This window comes from Mustela lutreola, chromosome 4 (assembly GCF_030435805.1).
Source record: "Mustela lutreola isolate mMusLut2 chromosome 4, mMusLut2.pri, whole genome shotgun sequence".
Taxonomy (NCBI): Eukaryota; Metazoa; Chordata; class Mammalia; order Carnivora; family Mustelidae; genus Mustela; species Mustela lutreola.
The window spans coordinates 190,810,615-190,828,676 of record NC_081293.1 but is presented as its reverse complement, the minus strand read 5'-3'; the positions used below and the strand labels follow the sequence as shown (position 1 = coordinate 190,828,676).

The window sequence follows — 18,062 nt, the reverse complement described above, 5'->3', positions numbered from 1 at the left end:
AGCGAGCACAGGCAGACAGAATGGCAGGCAGAGGCAGAGGGAGAAGCAGGCTCCCCGCTGAGCAAGGAGCCCGATGTGGGACTCGATCCCAGGACGTTGGGATCATGACCCGAGCCGAAGGCAGCTGCTCAACCAACTGAGCCACCCAGGTGTCCTTATAGAAAATGTCACTGTTTTTCTGGGCTGTTTTTGAGTAAGCCTCCTCAGTCCCATCACCCCCATATACGTTTACTCAAGTTCTCCTGACAGGGAGGGGCAGGGTAGCCTCAGACTCAGTCGCTCAGCCCTGGTACTAGAGGGACCTGCTCTTTCCTTTAATACCTCTTCTTTCCTTTTTTTTTTTTTTTCCCTCTAAGATTTTTATTTATTTATTTGACAGAGACACAGTGAGAGAGGGAACACAAGCAGGGGCAGTGGGAGAGGGAGAAGTAGGCTCCTGCTGAGCAGGGAGCCCGATGCAGAACTCAATCCCAGGACCCCAGGATCATGATTGAGCCGAAGGCAGATGCTTAACGACTGAGCCACCCAGGTGTCCAATACCTTTTATTTCTAAAAGGTATTCACATGGAGGAGTCACATGGGAGGAGTCACATGGGAGGCCCGATATGGGCAGAAGATGTATCAAGACACTCATAAGGCGGAGTCAAGCCAGAACACATCATTTTTATTGATTCAGTCAACAGTCAATTTAGTCACACTAGGGGTCCCCCTGGGTTAGGGAGATTTGGGTCATCAGCATCCAGGTGTTCAGGAACATAGTGGGTAATTATTGGGGTGAACGGAGAGATGAAAACAGCTCTTGAGAAGCACTGGCTAGAAGTCGAAAAAGGAGAATCCATACTGGGGAATAGCAAGCTGGAAGCTCCCGCCTCTGCCTCTGAGGTAGTTTCAGGAACCCTTTCTCCTGACCTGAAGAAGAGAAGGTTTCAGGGGTTACCAGGAGTGACGGGAACTGAGAGGAAGTAGGATGGTCTGCTGACAGGGTGAATGGTAGAGCTCTTTACAATGTTCATTGGGTTCTCAGGTGACCTCAGCTTCTCCCTCTCTGCCTGGTTTTCCCACTGTGATCCCGGAGGTACAATACATCTGCTGAGGCATGTGGGTGGACCTCTGTCTTCTTCTCCTGATACCACTGACTGCCTGCGGGATCTCTGACTACTCACAGCTCTGAGTTGCTGTGTTTCAAGTGTCACCTCCAGAGTCCCATCCTGCCCGCCTCCTTACCTTGGCCATCAGCACCAGGGCACCGACCAGCACAGCGTACAGGGTGGCCTTCCCCAGCAGGATCTCATAGAGGATGGTGGCAGACAGGATGCCCTGCTGATAGGACACTGCGGGTAGGAAAGGAGAGCACACAGGGACCTGTGAGCATGTGTCTCGGGCCTCTCCACCCCCACCCCAGGGGCCATGGTTCTCCGTGCTCGGCTTCCGGGACAAAACCATGGGAGACGCAGAGCAAGCAGAGGAGACGGTCACTTACCCGAAGTGAAGCCACAGTCTGAAAGAGAGAAGGGGGAGGGAATGGGTGAGAGACCCCATCTTCTAAAGCAGACGGAAAGTCGCCACGCTGGGCACACCTGAAGCTAATGCAAAACTATTTGGAAGCTGTGCTTCCTTTAAGAACGAGCCAGACACAAATGCTAATGCAGCAAGTCAGCCTTCTGGTCAGCACGGACCCCAGGCTCCGACTGGGCTTCTCACAGAAGAGACTAGACACAGAAGAGACTAGACTAGACACCTAGATTGTCTTTCTGGTGCTGTGCCCGTGGAGCCATGCCATCCTGGAACTCTGTGGAACGTGGTGGCACAGAGGGGCTGGGGGCACCCCCATCGGTGCTGAGCCACACAGGCTCATACAGTGAAGGGGGCCCAGCTGCAGGGCTCTGCTGGGCTGAGGATCTGGGGGAGGACTTAGCCCCGGGGTGCCCATTCACCCTCATGCTGGGCTTTGGTCTTCCTGCCCTGTCCCGTGTCTGCCTGGGCACTGCCTTTCTGTGCTCAGCTCACTGTCTGCCCAGCCCCCAGACCCGCTCACCTGCTCTGCCCCAGGCCTCGGCACTGATGTTCTGGGTGACGGGTTTGGTCCGTTGGCTGTTCTGCCACTCGTCATTGTCCCCGAGCCCGTGGAACTGGACTTGGCAGCGAAAGTGGTTGCGAGGGTTGTGCCAGAAGGCAGAGGACACCCTCAGCCGGCTGCTCAGGCAGTAGCTGGAGTCATTCTCATCCAGCCGCTCCTTGTAGGGCTGAGGGTCCGTGCTGACCCCATTCTGGACTTCCTTCCCATTCACCCACCAGCTCAGCTCCACGTGATCGGGGTAGAAGCCGGTGGCCAGGCACACGAGTGTGGCCTTCTGGGTTCGGGAGGTCTCTGCTTCTGACGGTTCAAACACTGTGACCGTGGGAGGTTTGACCTTTTCCAGATTCTCTGCAAGGGGAAAGGATTTGGGACAGGACTGGTCTGACAGCTGTCTGGGGTTGGGACAGTGACAGAAATAAAGAGAGACAGAGAGAGCTGGAAATGGAGTCATCCTAAAGCCAAATTATATAGTAGTAGGTCCTGTCTCGTTCTGTTCTCACTCAGCTTTGCCCCTCGTCCTGGTTACCCCATGGAGGCATCCTGCCGACTGCGTCTTCCAGCCCCTAAGGTAGCAGTGTGTCCTGATTTCCTTGGCTTTCTTGACAGAGTCTCTTTCTCAAGGCCTTGTTCCATTTCGATCATGAGAGTCTATCTGTTTCTCTCCCTTGCTTAGAGCCCTCTTCAGTGGGTGACTATCGGTTCTTCCTATGGTACAGCTGAATGAGCTTGGGATTTGAGGCTGATGATTCTCTCCAGCAACACGATCCCAGGAACCAAATCAACTTTTTCTAATTATCACTTTCCTTTTGTACAAAGTGTCTGCGTGTCTGTTCTTGCGATAGCACGTAAGAGAACTAGCTTTTGCTGCCTGGAGGAGACACTGCCCGGTTGTATCTGACTATACTTTGTTCTAAATGCTTTTCCCAACTCACTTTTTTTTCCTTTTCTTTCCCATGTGTGTGTATGTGTAAGTTAAACATGTAACCTGCTTTGAGGAGCCTAGAATCCGCTGGGTATAATGTATCCGATGTTTCACCTTTATTCCATTTACACTAGGACACGCGGGGTGTGCGGTAGCTTGCCCAGGGTGGCTATAATCCCATAAAAGACACTGTCCATGGGTCCAACCCTTTTTTCCTTCCAGTGCCCAGCAAGCTTCCCTGCCAGCTTTGGAAATCCTGGTTCAGGTCATATTTGCTGGGTATGAACGAATTTCAAAGTCTAAGGGCCGTGTCGTCAGAGAGCTCATGTTGTGAAGCCCTGGGCCCTTTTCCTGTGTGATACAGGGGAGAATTTCTGGAATTGTTGGAAGGCAGGGCCCCTGGGAAGACACCGAGGGATGAGAGAAAGCACACCTCTTTCCCATGTTCCCGTCTTTTTGCCAGAATGGACTGTGTCCTCTCTTTGGCTCCATATTGACCAGAGCAATGGCTTTTTGGAGCAGAGGTATGGGAAACCCAGATGTCTTCACTTTAACCACATTTTGGGACGTGGTTCGAATGCGAAGATTGAGACGCAGTTTTGGAAAAAGGTCAAAGGCTGGGACAGTGCTGATAAATGACACGGATGGAAAGAATGGCCCCAGTAAGCCGAGCCTTTTACAAAGGTTTCCGTAGAAGTTAGCCCCTAACAATTTAACACCCTCAGGGGCTGGCGCTAGTACCCCATTTTCTGCATCTCAGAGATTCTGAGATTTCCACTTTCCAGTTGCTCGAGCATCCCCCAGCCTGTCCCATGAGCCCCAAGATTCCAGGTATTACAAACCCCAGAAATTTGTATTTTCTCATTGTGAGAAAATACACTTGCTGGCCTGAGCCTCCATCTGCAGGACAAACTCTGCTCCAGCTAGCCAGTCTGGTAGGACCAGGTCCCCCATGCCTCTGGCCTTGTCTCTATGCCCAGCGCAGATCCGTCTCACCACTCCCCGCCCTCCACCTGTCCGCTTCCTCCCCAAGCACACTCAGGCTGTGTTAGTGTTTTGTGATCGGCTCCTTCCTCTACCAGCCCAGCATGGATCCTGAGGTTTGAGAAAATGGGGCCTTCTGCCTATTTTCTCTTCTTTATACCTTATTTATTATCTATTACTAAGATGGCATAAGTTTCCAGTTGTATCTCCTCTGATCTTGCCTAGCACTGTGTCCCCCAGACGCCCACCGCAGCCCTCGCTATACTGTGACACGGACTTCTACCCTCGGGGCTCAGAAACACCCCTCAAATCAGCCCAGTCTCACCAGTCTGGCCCCCTGCTGCCTCCGGAGCCCTAGATCACTTCAGGAAGACGCATATGGATCTTGGGAGGCCAGTCGAGACGGAGAAGGAGGAAGACAAAGGCTAGCACAGAGTTCTGAGCGGGTGGTAGATATTAGAAGGACTTTAACATAGAAGACAGAACAACTCACCAAAATGGAGTCAACGGTGAAGAGATAGAATAGGAGGGAAAATGGAGAAGATCCAAATAAAAAAAAGAGAGAGAGAGAGAGAGAGAGAGAGACAATGAGAGAAAAGTTAAACAACACACCCTTAAAATAGGAGAGATGAGAGGAGTCCCAGAGAATAAAGAGAAGCAGAGTGAGAACACAACAAGCCCAAAGAGTTAATCTGGAGCCGTAAACCTGAGGGTCTGCGAAGCTCCAGGAGGGAAGGGGTGACTCTGAGCCCTGCCTTTACACCCCTGTTCCCTGCCGCCTGCACTTCTGGACTGATCAGTCACACACAGACAACCCCAGTTGGGCCCCAGGAGTGCGGCCCCATACCTGTCACGGTGAGCCTGGTGCCCATCCCAAAGTAGAGCGGCGAGTTATAGGAACACAGCTGCAGGCAGCCGTGGTAAAACCCATGGAGGGCTCCTGCCAGAGGGCAAGTCCTCGCTCCCAAGGACCAAGCTCCACCATGGCTCTGGACCTGAGGGGTCCGTTAGGAGAAAGGTCCAAGCATACTATGGGGAAAGAGGAGCAGGCTTAGAATGGACACACACGCGCGCTCACACACATGAGAAGGAAGGATGAACCAAGGAAAGAGTAAGGAGCGAATATTAAGGACTGGAGACTCAGGGAAGAGGAATAGAGGGACCCTCCAAGCCGCACCAAGAGGAGTGGCCGCCACAGCTCTTTGGAAGCTCCCCAGGGACAAGAGAGTTGACTTGACCCCCAGCAACCAGGGCTGGGAGGAGAAACGGGGACCCTACGTCCAAGGGACAACAGCCCTAAACCCCTGTCCTGCTCCTTACCGAGGACCAAGAGTTGAGTACCATCTCCAAAGTGCTGGGCCTGGTTGCTCCACAGCACAGCGAGGGTGTGACAAACCCCAGAATTGCTCTCGGGGGCCTTTCCTTCCAGAAGCTAGCGTCCGCCAGAACTTCCAGCACCTCCTCTGCTCGTCCACACTCCCGGAGCCTTTTCCCTGCTGTGTCCCGGGAGTCCTCCTGGGACTTCACTCTTGCAACACCCTGCCCCCCAGGAAGCCTCTTACTTACCCAGGACGGACAGCTTGGTTCCACTTGCAAAATACAGTTTTTCATTGTTACACAACACTGCAGCCCGGTAGGAAAACTTCCCTTGGCTGCATCCAATTCCTGCCCTCCCAAGTACACCTGCCTGCTCTCCTCTCCCTTTCCTTAGCAGAATTTTGCTCTGGGAGGTGTGAAGGGGGGACCAGTGCGCAGTGTGCAATGCCACGTCAGAGGACCGATTCGGGTGTGTGACCCCGAGCCCTTTCTCCCCGTCCCTCTCCTTTCTGAGCCGGGGAGGAAACAGCAGGAGTAAGGCAGCTCTGAGGCGAGAGGCTTCCCATTTACAAGGCCATGACTGGGCATCCTCCAAGGAGACAGGAGATGGACAAGGGGACCCCAAGAGGAGACTACCTGCCTCCCAGTAGGGGAACACAGACCTAGCATAGCCTGTCCAAGAGATTCCTGGAGAGGGGGGCCGTCCCCGCCTGCCCGCATCAAGACAAGAATTCAGAGCTTGCTGATAAAATGTGCTTTAACCTAAACCTCCAAGAGGGATGCTCCACCCGGACCCCTGTCCCTCCTTGTGGGTTCCCAGCCCTCTGCCCTGATGCACTTACCTACAACAGTGAGCCGGGTCCCCTCCCCAAAATGGAGGGTGTCTCAAGAGCACAGCCTCCCAGATCCACTTCAGAACCTCCCCCGTCTGCCGAGTTCAGCCGGGATTTGGGGACAGATGGGTGCCTTCGTGGATCTCTTTCCCTCCCAGAGCCGCCGGCCCTGCTTCATATTCTCCCCCACTCCCTTCCAGAGCTTGCCCAGGTCCCTGGACAGTCAGAAACAAGGAGCCACAGTGTGGTCTCCTACGAAGTTCTGAGCAAGGAAAGATATGAAGCCCCTACAGAGAGCGCAAGTCGGTGAAGGAGACAGACCAGAGTCAACACTCATTCATTTACTTCTGGGCTAGCTCTAGGCTTCCCTCTGTTAGGTAACTACTCAGAGAGGCAGTAGCATCTCCTTTCGCTCCTCTGCCTTAACCACTGAGGCTCAGTTTTGAGTTTACAGAAGACCCTCCATCCCCGGTGGCTGGGTGGATTTGCCTAGACTAGGACCCTCCTGGTTACTGGTTCCCAAAGATGGAGATGACATCTCTAGACATCTTGGGATGACATCTTGGGACCAGGACCCAAGACCTGGGGGATCCCTTCCTTTGCCCATTTCCCAGGATAGAATCATCCCCATCACACCCTGCCTGGAGAGCCCCCAACCTTACCGACAACCGTCAGCTTGGTCCCTGGGCCGAAGGTAAAATCATAGCACATCAGCATACGGCCACTCTCAAATGGACACTTGGGACCTGCTTTCACCTACAAGGGACCTGGAAAGACCCAGAGCATGTCTTACCTATAACTGTGAGCCTGGTGCCTTCTCCAAAGAAAAGTTCAGTGTTCACACAGTGATGTGGGGCAGGGAAACAAACAAATCTGAGGCATGGAAAGAAGATGGGGCCCTGGATAGTGTCTGGAGGACTCTGGTATAAGAAAGCCCCTCCAACTGCACAGAACATTTCCAGCTGACTCTTGGGGCCACAGAACATGGCCAGGGCCTATCCAATGGGCCCCACACTACCTTCTCGACTCCTTCTGAGGGTCCACCCAAAGGACGTGTATCTGGAAAGGAGGGCAGGGTCCTGGAGCCAGTGGCCAGATCCATGAAGGGCCGGGATATTTCTGGCTTCTTCCTCTATAGGATGCGTCACCTCCCATGCACCTTCCCACTGACCTTGCCCTGAGTTCTGTGGGGTTTGGGATGAAGGAGTTTCCCGGAGTCCTTCACCGGCGGTGCCAGGGAGGCGTCTTCTTCCATCTGGGCTCTCTGGCTGCAAGCTTCAGTCCTGATCCAAGCCTGTCCTTGTTCATGGTGTTGGCTTGACCGGGGAACAGGGGTGGGGTGGAGCGCTCTGACTCACACCACCCTCAGGCTCATGACCCAGGAGAAAAGTGGAGAAATTGGGTTGGCGACAGGCAGAAAGGTTTTTGTAAAGCTTTCCCATAGAGTTGAATCACCGTGGCCCCCTGTCCCCACAATGTTACATCTTTGTACAAAAAACGACCCTCCCACGGTTCTGCGCATCAGAGCCTGGAAGAAACCACGCGAGCAGGTGCTCCTTCCCAGGCATTGGAGGGCAGGTCGGTGACATCACTCCCCATGTTGCAAGGTGGTGACAGGGAACAGACGAAGCTGGGAGGGGGAGACCCCTCCTCACCCCCATGCCCTTTCTTCAGGACGCTCTTGGCTCCCCAGAGCTGTGTGTCTTTGTGAGGCTGCTGCCACAGGGGTTGGTTTCCCCAGCACCCGCCCTCCTGTAAACTCGTCACTCATTGTGGGGAGACACCCTCCCAAGGAGCACCAGCCCCCTTTCTACCCAGGGCCTGCCCCTGAGACTGTCACCCAGAGACCACATCTTTCATCTGGGAATGGGATCCTTCCATACTCAGACCGTCCCTCTGGCCAACTCTGAACCTCTAGCGTGGTCTGGAGAGGCACTGACATGAGCTATCCGGGAGTAGGGCTCCTTAGGCAGAGACAAAACGACAGCTGAGAGCTCAGAGTATTTCCAAGCGGGTGCTGGTGTGGGAGCACTGGTGTGTTGTCAGCCTGTCTCTCTGCTTGGGGACTTCAGACATCAAGGTTAGGAACAGGGAGCTGGGGAAGTAGACGTGGAGAGCTGCATACATCAAGTCACAGGCAGGTTGAAATGTGACTGTAGTCACGGCCTTCCCCTCTTTTCCCTGAGGGGCAGGTACACTTAAGTTGCTGTCAGTGTTGTATTTTCCTGCACAAGATGACCCTGAAATGTAACCTCCAGTTGAGTGGCCTAGATCTCATTTACTCGATAGTGCTTCCTTTTACTGCCTTTCAAACTATGACTTAAAATCTAGGAGGGGAAAAAAAAAAAAAAAGACAAACTTCGTTACATAATGATGACACACTTTCACGGAAAAATATACACAGACTCAAAAGAGAAATGACAATATGGAAAGAACATCTGTAATCCTCATCATGAGGGCTGATCTCCCCGGTATATGATGAACTCCTAGAAATCAGGAAGAAAATAATGCAGCAGCACAATGAAAGTGACAAAGAACAGATGGTTCAGAGAAAAAGAAATGCAAATGATGTTGCACCATAGGCAAAAAATCTTGCAGATGAAAACTGCATCGAAATACCGCTGTTCACCAATGTGACTGACAACATTGAATTAAAGAAGACCATTAGCTAGTGTGTAGTGAAATATACACTTTACAAAAAATGACAACAACCCGAGTGGAGAATAACTTGGAAATATCTATGAAAATTACACATGTATTTACTTTTTCACGTGGAAATCCCTCATCTGGGTGTTTATCCTATAATTATTATATTATATAATATATTTTATTTTATTATATTATATTATTGTATAATTATAATCATTCTTGCATACAAATAAAACATGTTTGTAAAATACTTGCATTATTTAGGGTAGCAAGAAGATCAGGAAAACTCAAATGCCCATCAGGAAGGGTCTGGATAAATAACCTGGGATACATCCACAAAATGGAATACTATTCAATGCTAAAAAAGAATACAAATGTTTTCCTGCTCTAGAAAGCTAAGATATATACTGTTAACTGGGGGGGGGGGGGAAGCAAGTTGCCTGTCAGCATTTCCATATACCATCTTTTGTCCAGTAAACCCTTTTACTGGAGAACTAACATGAGAATTATGCATTTGTTTGCTTGGTTCTGTACAAAGACACACTAGAAGGGTACAAAAGAACTTAATCAAAATGATTGCTTACTAAGACTGAGTGGAGGAGGTAGAAAGAAGGCGGAAGTAAAAATAGTTTTAGTCTCTATTGTATTGTTTCAATTTTTGAGCCATATATGATCTATTTAAAATTAAACTTAAGTTAATAAAAATTTTCAAGAAAATACCAACAAAGTGTTGTTTGAAATAATACTTTGAAATGTGTGATTTAAAAAATCTACTTGTTTAATTCACAAAGTCATTATTTTTCGATGTGTTATATGGTCCTGACTTTGCTTATCTGGTCTCCAATCACTCAGGAAGCTTGTGAAAAATGCATATTTCTGAGTAGTCCTCAAGATCTTTTGCGTTAAAAATCTCTAGTAGTGGGTTTATTGATAAGCATTTAAATAAATAATCAAGCACAACATTACCCTGGGTATTTGCATTTCCACGCGGGACGCACTGCTTGCCATCCCCTCACCCCCCAACAGGTGTCAGCCGCGGGGAACGTCAGAGCGCCCTCTGGTGGTGTCACGAGTTGGGTGCAACAACGTGGCTCTTAGAATTTAGGGAAAAAAGAAAACATCTGTGCATTTTACTCAGGAATAGTGGGGATCCTCCAACAATCTGCCATTGCTGAGATCGAGGGTCATCAATTGCTTTCACCAACTGGAAAGTGACAAGCTTGCTCTTTTGTCCATTCCCACCTTGAGGAACACTTTCTTCAATGTAATGATTTATTTTGATCTGTTTGCATATATTTTCCTGTAGCATTTACCCCTTTGTTTATCAGTAATTTGCTCTCTAAGTGAGTTTCCTTTTGGCCATCTGGCTGGGGACCCTCAGCCCAGCTGGCCTTAAAAGAATACCACTCTGTTTTAGTGTCACAGCTTCTTTCTTTCCCTTTTCTTTTCCTTCTTTCTTTCTTTCTTTTTTTAAGATTTTATTTATTTATTTATTTATTTGACAGAGAGAGAGAGAGCGAGAGAGAGATCACAAGTAGAGAGGCAGGGGGAGGGGCGGTGGAGGGAGGGGAAGCAGGCTCCCCGCTGAGCAGAGAGCCCGATGCAGGGCTCCATCCCAGGACCCTGAGATCATGACCTGAGCCGAAGGCAGAGGCTCAACCCACTGAGCCACCGAGGCGCCCCTTGGTGCCACAGCTACTTTCAATCCTGATGGAGTTTTGGGGTTTGTGCTATCTTTGCTACTCACACCGTCCATGTGCCCAGGAGCACACACAGCTCTTCTCTTCTACCGTGTAGGAGCTGGGCAGGTGTGGGGTGGGAATCATTCATCATCTTCATTCAATATCTTCGTCATCTTGGGCAGCAGGGGGCAGCCTTTCCTAACTTATTTTAGACCTAAATTGTTGCCATCTGGGGGGGGGGGGGTGTCACTTGAAGGCGTGAGAGAATGTGGTTGGTGCTGGAGGGAACCTTTCCCAGCCCCCCCACATCTCTCACCCCCCCCACACACACATCCCCACACCCCCACCCCCGCCCCGCCTCCCTCCGCAGGGGTGAGTGTGTTACCTGCCTGCCTTTCCCGAGGCTGAGACGTGGGAAGGATATACACAAATTGCATCTCACATGTCTGTAATTCTTGCTATTTTTTTAAAAGATGTTAAAATTTATTTGAGAGAGCGAGAATGTGGATGTGGCGGGGAGGGGCAGAGGGGAAGCCGACTCTCCACTGAGCGTGGAGCCCCACGCCGGCTCCATCTCTGGATCCTGAGATCATGACCTGAGTGAAACCACCAGTCGGAGACTTAACCAAGACCCTCAGGTGCCCCTTCTTGAAACTTTTGGAGCACATTCCTCGATTCATTTAAACCCCAAATTTGTCTCCTAGTTTCCTCAGATGAAACCGCAACCTGAAGAAGCTGGTTGTCCCGGTCACGAGTGAGGAGGTGACAGAGCTGGAACCAGTACCTGGCCCTTGGTGTTTAAGTCGGGGGCTCTACTGGGGTCCCCGAGTCCCACCTCCCAGAGCCAGACTGCCGGGTCCTCCAGTCCAGTCAGTGAGGCCCAGGGCAAGCTGCTATGCTCCTTTAATAACAAAACCGCCTACCTTAGGGGGTTATTGAGAGATCTAAATTAGAGAGTCCACAGGAAGCTTCATTGTGGTGCCTGCAAACAAGGAAAATGTGAGCGGCTGCTGCTTCCACAGAGAGCGCTGCCGAGGGTCGCGCCCACTGCAATGGCTCTCGTTTCCCTGTGCATCAGAATGATGTGGAATTCTTGGAAAATGCAAGTGGCATTTTCATCAGAATTTCTGATTCAGTAGGTCTGGGAGGGGCGCCGGAATTGGCACCGCTCCTAAATTCCCAGGTGATTCTGGTGTCCCCCCCCGGGCCAGGGTCCACACTTGGAGAACCGGTGTTCCGGAAGGTACTTTCTGTCTTCCATACATTTCCCCTCCGGTCCTAGCTCATACTTTAATAATTCAATCATGGCACTACTGCCCATTATATTGTAGGCATTGTTTAATCACTAGCTATGCCAGGATGAGCAAGACAAGATTTCTTGCCTAAGGAGCTCAGCATTGCACGCCAGGTAGATGCATCCGTAGTTACGCGGCAGCAGGAGCAGGACTGTGGCAGCGGCAAGCACCCTCAAGAGGAGGGCTCCTCACTCGGACCACGGGGTCAACAGGGCCAGCATGGGGGTGGGCAGGAGGAGCCCAGGGCAGAAGGAATCAGAAATGACTCTTCTGAAGAGGCTGAAGGAGCAGGTGGGAAGGGGGTCAAGCCAGATGGACCAGTAATGCCCAGGGCTACAGGTGTGAGGTTCATGGCTGGTTGGAGGAGCCCCTGGGATTTCCAAGCACTGGAGCAGAGACAGAGAGGGGAGGACCGCAGAGAAGGAAGAGCCTTTCATCTGCGGATCAGGAGCTCAGGTTCTGTTCTGGGAGTTGTGGGAGGTCAGGCAAAGTATTAATCAGGAATTGATGAAACGTGGAGCATCTGTCTGAGGACAGAGCTGGAAGATGACCAGGGAGCAGAGCCCGCATGAACTGCAGGGAGGCAGAGAATGGCCTGGAGAGCCATAGAGGAGCAGAGCTGAAGGCTGGGCAGCATCTCCAACCACTGCTGCAGCAGGAGGGATGGGGGGTGGGCGAAGAGGTTGCCGGCTTGGGGGGTCAGGCTAGTGAACAGCCAGACCGCAGGTTTACTGTCCGCTGGATGAGGGATCTGGTAAGCTAACTGCCTTCTCTGAGCCTCTGCTTCCTTGCCTGTACCGCTGGAATAGTAACCATTTCAGAGGGTGAAGGAACTAAATGTGAAAACGTCTGGAAAGTGCTCAGTGTGGTAGACACACTGATATCATTATATGGGATGAATAAGAGGCAGATTTCAAAGGAGTATAACGGATAGAGACCAGGTTGCTGGGTTGTCCCCCTCGGACATATGAGCAGGTTGTGGGAAAGAGGGCGCAGGGCAGGCTGCTGGGGGCAAGTACACACTGGGCTAGAAAGAGTACGTGTACAGGGGGGCTCAGCAGAGGCCAAGGTGATCAGCATGAGTCTCTCCAAAATGATTAAGCCCAGGGTGGCAGCCATAGGAGATGATGAGGTCATGCAAGCTGTGCCTTGAGTGGGCACACATGGGCACTGCACTCCAGACCCCAGGGAAGTTCCAACGTCAAGGAAACTTTTTAATGCAGCCTTCTAAAATGTCTTTTTTTTTTTTTTTCCTGAAAATAGTCTCCATGAACCCCTGCTTGTTATTTTTTTGGATTACATCTCTTCACACACTGCTAATCTAGTATTCCATGGGATACATTTTGGGAGCTGGGGCACTCTATTCATCTTTGAGGGATAGAGCGCTGTCTGACCTCAGCTGGGAGGATGTTCCCAGGGGGTAGTGGCTGAAGGAAGCAGGCACAGACGCAGACAGTTGTAACAGGAACATTTAATTAGCATAGTGATGGCAGAAGGACTGGGGGGGCTTTAGCTGTTGGCAGCTATGGTCGTCTTAATCCAGTCTACAAAGTTGCACACCTTGGTGTAAACTCCAGGTTTGTTCTTCTGGGCACAGCCATAGCCCCAGGAGACAATGCCCTGGAGCTCTCCATTGCAGACCACAGGGCCACCAGAGTCACCCTGGGAAGGAAGAAGGTGGGACAAGTTTTATAAAGAAGGCAAAAGGGCAAACAGAACCCTATATCATCTGAACTTTTAAAGATTGCATTGTGCTCAGCTCTGTGGCTCTGGAGGTCTCCCATGGTGGCTCATTCTCATGAAGGGGGTGACTGCCACGCAGCCTAGCCTTCCTCGCTTCTGTAGAAGGCCATGGCCTGAAGCCCTCCTGCACCAGCCCCACAGCCCTGGGTGTTCAAATCCTGCTCCCCAGGAGGCCATGTGTATGGGCAGGGGTCTCAGCATGGGAGGAGTCAAGTCACCTGGCAGGAGTCCTTGCCTCCCTCGAGGAAGCCAGCGCAAACCATGTTCTCCGTGATCTGGCCGGGGTAGGAGGCTTCGCACTGGGCCTGACTCAGGAGTGGGGCGTCCAGGCACTGCAGCAGCTCAGGGTAGTTGACTTTGAGGAGCAGGGAGAGAGGGAGGAAAGGAGAAATGGCAGTCAGGCCAGCGTGGGGGACAGCGACCCAGGGCTGAACACCGAGGACACCAAGAACGTACAAGCTTCAGCAAGGAACTATGGGTTTTGTTTCCAGACTGATTCCTGCTGAGCCCCTCCCTAGATGGGACAATAACAGGTGTTGTATTTGTCCCCTACTTGGATTCTAGGGGGTTAACTCCTTAAAGCTTTGCCTCCCTCGAGGACCCAGGCCTGCATGTAGTGGGGTTCAAGCTGGTTCTGGGAGAGGTGGGAAAGTTGGAGGATGAGTTGTGGAGGGTTCCACTCACTGCCAGAGCTCAGGGTGTTGCCCCAGCCGGAGATGAGGCACTGGGTGCCAGCGGCTGCACAGGCGGAGGGCAGAGATATGGTGGACACGCGTGCATTGAGGACAGCAGGCGAGGACAGCTTGATGAGCATGATGTCATTGTCCAGGGACCAGCTGCTATATTTGGGGTGGCGGATGACCTTGGCCGAGTTGATGAACTGCTCATTCCCCTCATTGACCTCGATGTTGTGCTCTCCGAGCCTCACCTGGATGCGGCTGTTGGGAAGACAAGCATGGGGAGACCCTTTTTTTCTATATGCCCGCTTTTCTCTAGGGTTCTCGAGCACCCTACTCACAAGTGGGAGTGTGGCAGAATCACCTGGCAGGAGAGGGGTAGTGGGTCAGTACAGGGGTGAGACCAACAACTTTCTCTTTCAGAGGTAGGTGGTCATCGAGGGAGAGGACATGGGGCTTGCTCCTCAACCTGGTTTTCCAGCTGCCTTCCCTACAACCCCTCCCCCAACCCCTGCACCTGGTGCCACAGGCATAAATGACCACCTTGAAGTTCCCCATATATTCCTCATCCTCTGTAGTTTGCCTAGAAACATGCAGAGACTTCTCCTCCCGCCCGTCTGGGTCTGGTGAGTGCCATCATCCTGTATGATCTAGTCCAGTGGTCTCCCTGCCCTGGGACCTGCAGCCTCAGCGCCCTCCAGGAACTTGTTAGATGTACGAAGTCTTAGTTCTCACTCCAGACCTGCTGAATCAGAGGTTCTGGTGGGGGCCCCAGTGGTCTGCAGTTTAGCAAGACTTGCAGGTGATTCTGATGCCCACTCAGGTTTGAGAACCCTTGGTCTAGGCAGTGAGTCTCAGCTCTGCTACAGAGTCCAGTCACCAGAGGTGGAAAGCATTAAAAACTCACCAGTAGTCAGACCCCTCTTCCTGAAAATTCTAAGTGCCCTGGGATAGAAGCCAGGCAACAGTATTTCTTTTTAACCTATCTTACATAGTTTCGGTGTGTATCCAGCTGGCAAGGTTACCCGCGTGAGGTCCTTGCTGCTTTCCTTTTTGGACCTCACCACCCCAAAAGAGTCCCTACTTGCTTTTCTGACCCTTTTCTGAAACAGCCTTTGCTGTTTCATCTCTTGAGTTTTGGATGCGAGCGGCTTTCTGTCGAATGCCCCTCTTGGCGCCTTCATTCCTGTAAGCCGGGTGGCCGGAGACAAATTCGTGTCCCCACCCAGCCATTCTCTCCAACCTCTGCACCCCCGGGCTGACCCCAGCTCTCAGAGAGGGCTCCAGAGGACACGGCACTTACGACTTGTAGCAGTGAGCTGCGGACACCACCCACTGGTCACTGATGAGGGAGCCGCCGCAGAAGTGGTAGCCCGAGTTCAGGGACACCTGGTAGGGGATGGAATGCTCCTCGCAGGTGTAGCCACCGACGATCTTGTCATCCTCATCAGTGGGGAAAGCAACTTGAATGGAGACAGGAAGGGAAAAGCCAGTTCAGCGGGTATGGGTGGGTGGAGCCCGGAGTCCCCTGGCTGGAGCACGTGGGTTAGACGTCTTCAATAAGCACAGAGACGACAGACGGTCTGGCAGGGAGCATTCCATCCCCAGCAGGGTCACAGCACAGAGCGCTCCTGAGTCTCTTGGTATGTCTGCAGGCCACATGGCCACGTGCCCCCTGGGGCTCACGCACAGACCTCTACTGGTGGCTCCAGGGCGAGGACACAGACAATGCCCTCACAGTGCACTCAGTGTGACATGGGTCCGAATGTGGTTTTGTCATCCACTCAGTGCTTCTCTTTTTCCACTGGTGTGCTCCTCGTGGCTATTTGAACCCCAGATCGTCAGGATGGATTGGCCTAGCTAGGAAAATCTGGCTAAGTAGCCCTGGCTGTACCCAGCTTTTCCAATCACTAAAAATCTGCAGGGCGAGCCTGGGGACAGGAGCCCCCAGACCCATTAGGCAGGACAAAGGTAAGCCAACTCATGGGCCAAAGGAATGGTGATTCGCAACCTTGGCTGCCCACGTGGGGATCCTAAAATCATTTGGGGAACTTAAAAATTCAATGCACTGGTCACACCCCAGGCCGATGAAATCAGGATTTCTAGGGCTAGGACTCCAGCATAAGTGTTCTTTCAGCTTCCCTAGGTGTACCTGGGGTTGAGAACACCTCTAGGGGAGCTATCCCAGCCCTGCTGGAACTGAACCTCAAGACCCCTGGTTCATTTCACGGACCGCCTGCACCTGCTCTCCCTTTATAGCCTCTCCCAACAACGTCTCAAAATAAATGGATGAATGTCGGGGTCGGGAACGGGGTCAGCACAAAGTGGGAGGAGTGAGGCTTACAGAGAGCCCAGGAATGGGAAGGAAGGCTGCCGGACAGGAGAGACAGACTCTCAGAGCCCAGGTAAACGCAGAAGAGCAGCAAGAGTGGACCAGGGATCTCGGTCGGGGCTGGGGGGGCGGTGGTCAAGGGTGGTCCAAAGTCATGCATGAACTTACCAGCAGCTCCCACAAAAGCAAGAATCAGGAGTGGATTCATGATGGCAGAAGTGTAGAAGTTGAGTGGCTGGTGGAGAGCCTTTATAGCTCCCAAGGTGAGGGAGAGGGTGAACGTGAGGGTGGAGAGTCACGGTTCCTCCCAGGCAAATACACCTGTCGCTTTCCCTTCCCTCAGCCTTGTATCAGCTCTGCTGTGTTTGGTCGTCTATGGAGTCGTGACCCACCGGTGATAAGAAAACGTGCCTTGTGAGAGCAGAGAGGAAGACCAACGGACCCCTGGGAGGACTCTGGGGTGTGGGGGGAAAAGCTAAGCCCCCGTATGTCGCAGCTGGACCTTCTTGGCCTGAGACGAGAAGAGGAGGCACAGCCTGGCCCTTCTGACATGATTTATTTAACTCACTCTAAGTAAGGGCTTAGAACTTGGCTGCTCTCCCACGAAGGGAGAGAAGTCTTACATCTGTAAGCATGACGACCCTTCTCCCAAGTAGAAACCACTGGGCAAGAAGGTCACATCTAAGGCTTTGGGGAACCAGGACCCCACTGTCAACAGGTGACAAGAAGGGAGAAGCAGAGTTTCATGGGAGTCTGGGCTTTCAGCTGGCTTTCCTTCCCACCAGCTCTTGCAGACAGGAGCCCTTGGAAAAAGAAGTTAAGTGGACATTTACCTGATACATTAGGAGGTTGGAAGCCCCCAAACCATATCCTTCCTCTCTATGAGGGTATTCATCTTTCTCGTCACTCGCACGGTTCTGGATTCTTTTTTGTTTTAAAGACTTTATTTACTCATATGACAGAGAGATCACAAGTAGGCAGAGAGGCAGGCAGAGAGAGAGGGGGAAGCAGGCTCCCCGCTGAGCAGAGAGCCTGACGCAGGGCTCGATCCCAGGACCCTGAGATCGTGACCCGAGCTGAAGGCAGAGGCTTAACCCACTGAGCCATGTTCTGGGTTCTTTTTGAGCAGCTTCCTTGTTGCCCTGGGAGTCTGCACCAGTGGTGATTCAATTGCCCCCACCTGCTAAGCGCTGACAGCCCGAGCTCTGATTGTATGCTCCAGACCACATATTAGAAAGGGTCTGGAAAATGGAAAATTTAGGTTCTGATCAGAGAATCAGCCGTAAGTAGAGAGACTAGCACATAGTGAAAGTGTGGAGTATTTGGTGATCGTTCAGAACAATAAAAGGGGGGAGTTCTGGAATTTTCTATTTTAGGTGCAGTAAGACTATTGTGCTGGGCTCAGTACAGAGTTAATCTTCCCAGAAATGACCTTAATTTGGGACCCGCCAAGACACAACCCTGTAATTTATTGAGGGATGACTGGGCCAGAGGGAAACAGAGGTGGAGCGAGTGTCTATGTCTTGCTTCTCCTTCCCAGCTCCTCTGAGT

The 18,062-nt window shown here is 51.9% G+C and overlaps 1 protein-coding gene and 2 gene segments (V, D, J or C); all 3 read right to left on the bottom strand.

Annotated features, from left to right (window-relative positions):
- The window catches only part of LOC131829867 (T cell receptor beta constant 1-like), a 116,034-nt gene that overhangs the window by 8,323 nt on the left and 89,649 nt on the right, over positions 1-18,062 (bottom strand).
- LOC131829868 (T cell receptor beta constant 1-like) overlaps positions 644-18,062 on the bottom strand; it is a 145,841-nt gene continuing 128,422 nt past the window's right edge. The window contains 5 exon segments of the C gene segment in view: positions 644-909; positions 1,225-1,331; positions 1,481-1,498; positions 2,036-2,425; positions 6,143-6,184. Coding sequence covers positions 889-909; positions 1,225-1,331; positions 1,481-1,498; positions 2,036-2,425; positions 6,143-6,184 — 578 coding nt within the window.
- On the bottom strand, positions 13,216-16,813 carry LOC131829869 (anionic trypsin). The gene is made up of 5 exons (XM_059172083.1): positions 16,680-16,813; positions 15,483-15,642; positions 14,187-14,440; positions 13,721-13,857; positions 13,216-13,421 (listed from the first exon to the last, which is right to left on the bottom strand). Exons 1-5 carry the CDS (start codon positions 16,717-16,719, stop codon positions 13,269-13,271), a joined length of 744 nt encoding a protein of 247 aa, XP_059028066.1. The 5' UTR covers positions 16,720-16,813; the 3' UTR covers positions 13,216-13,268.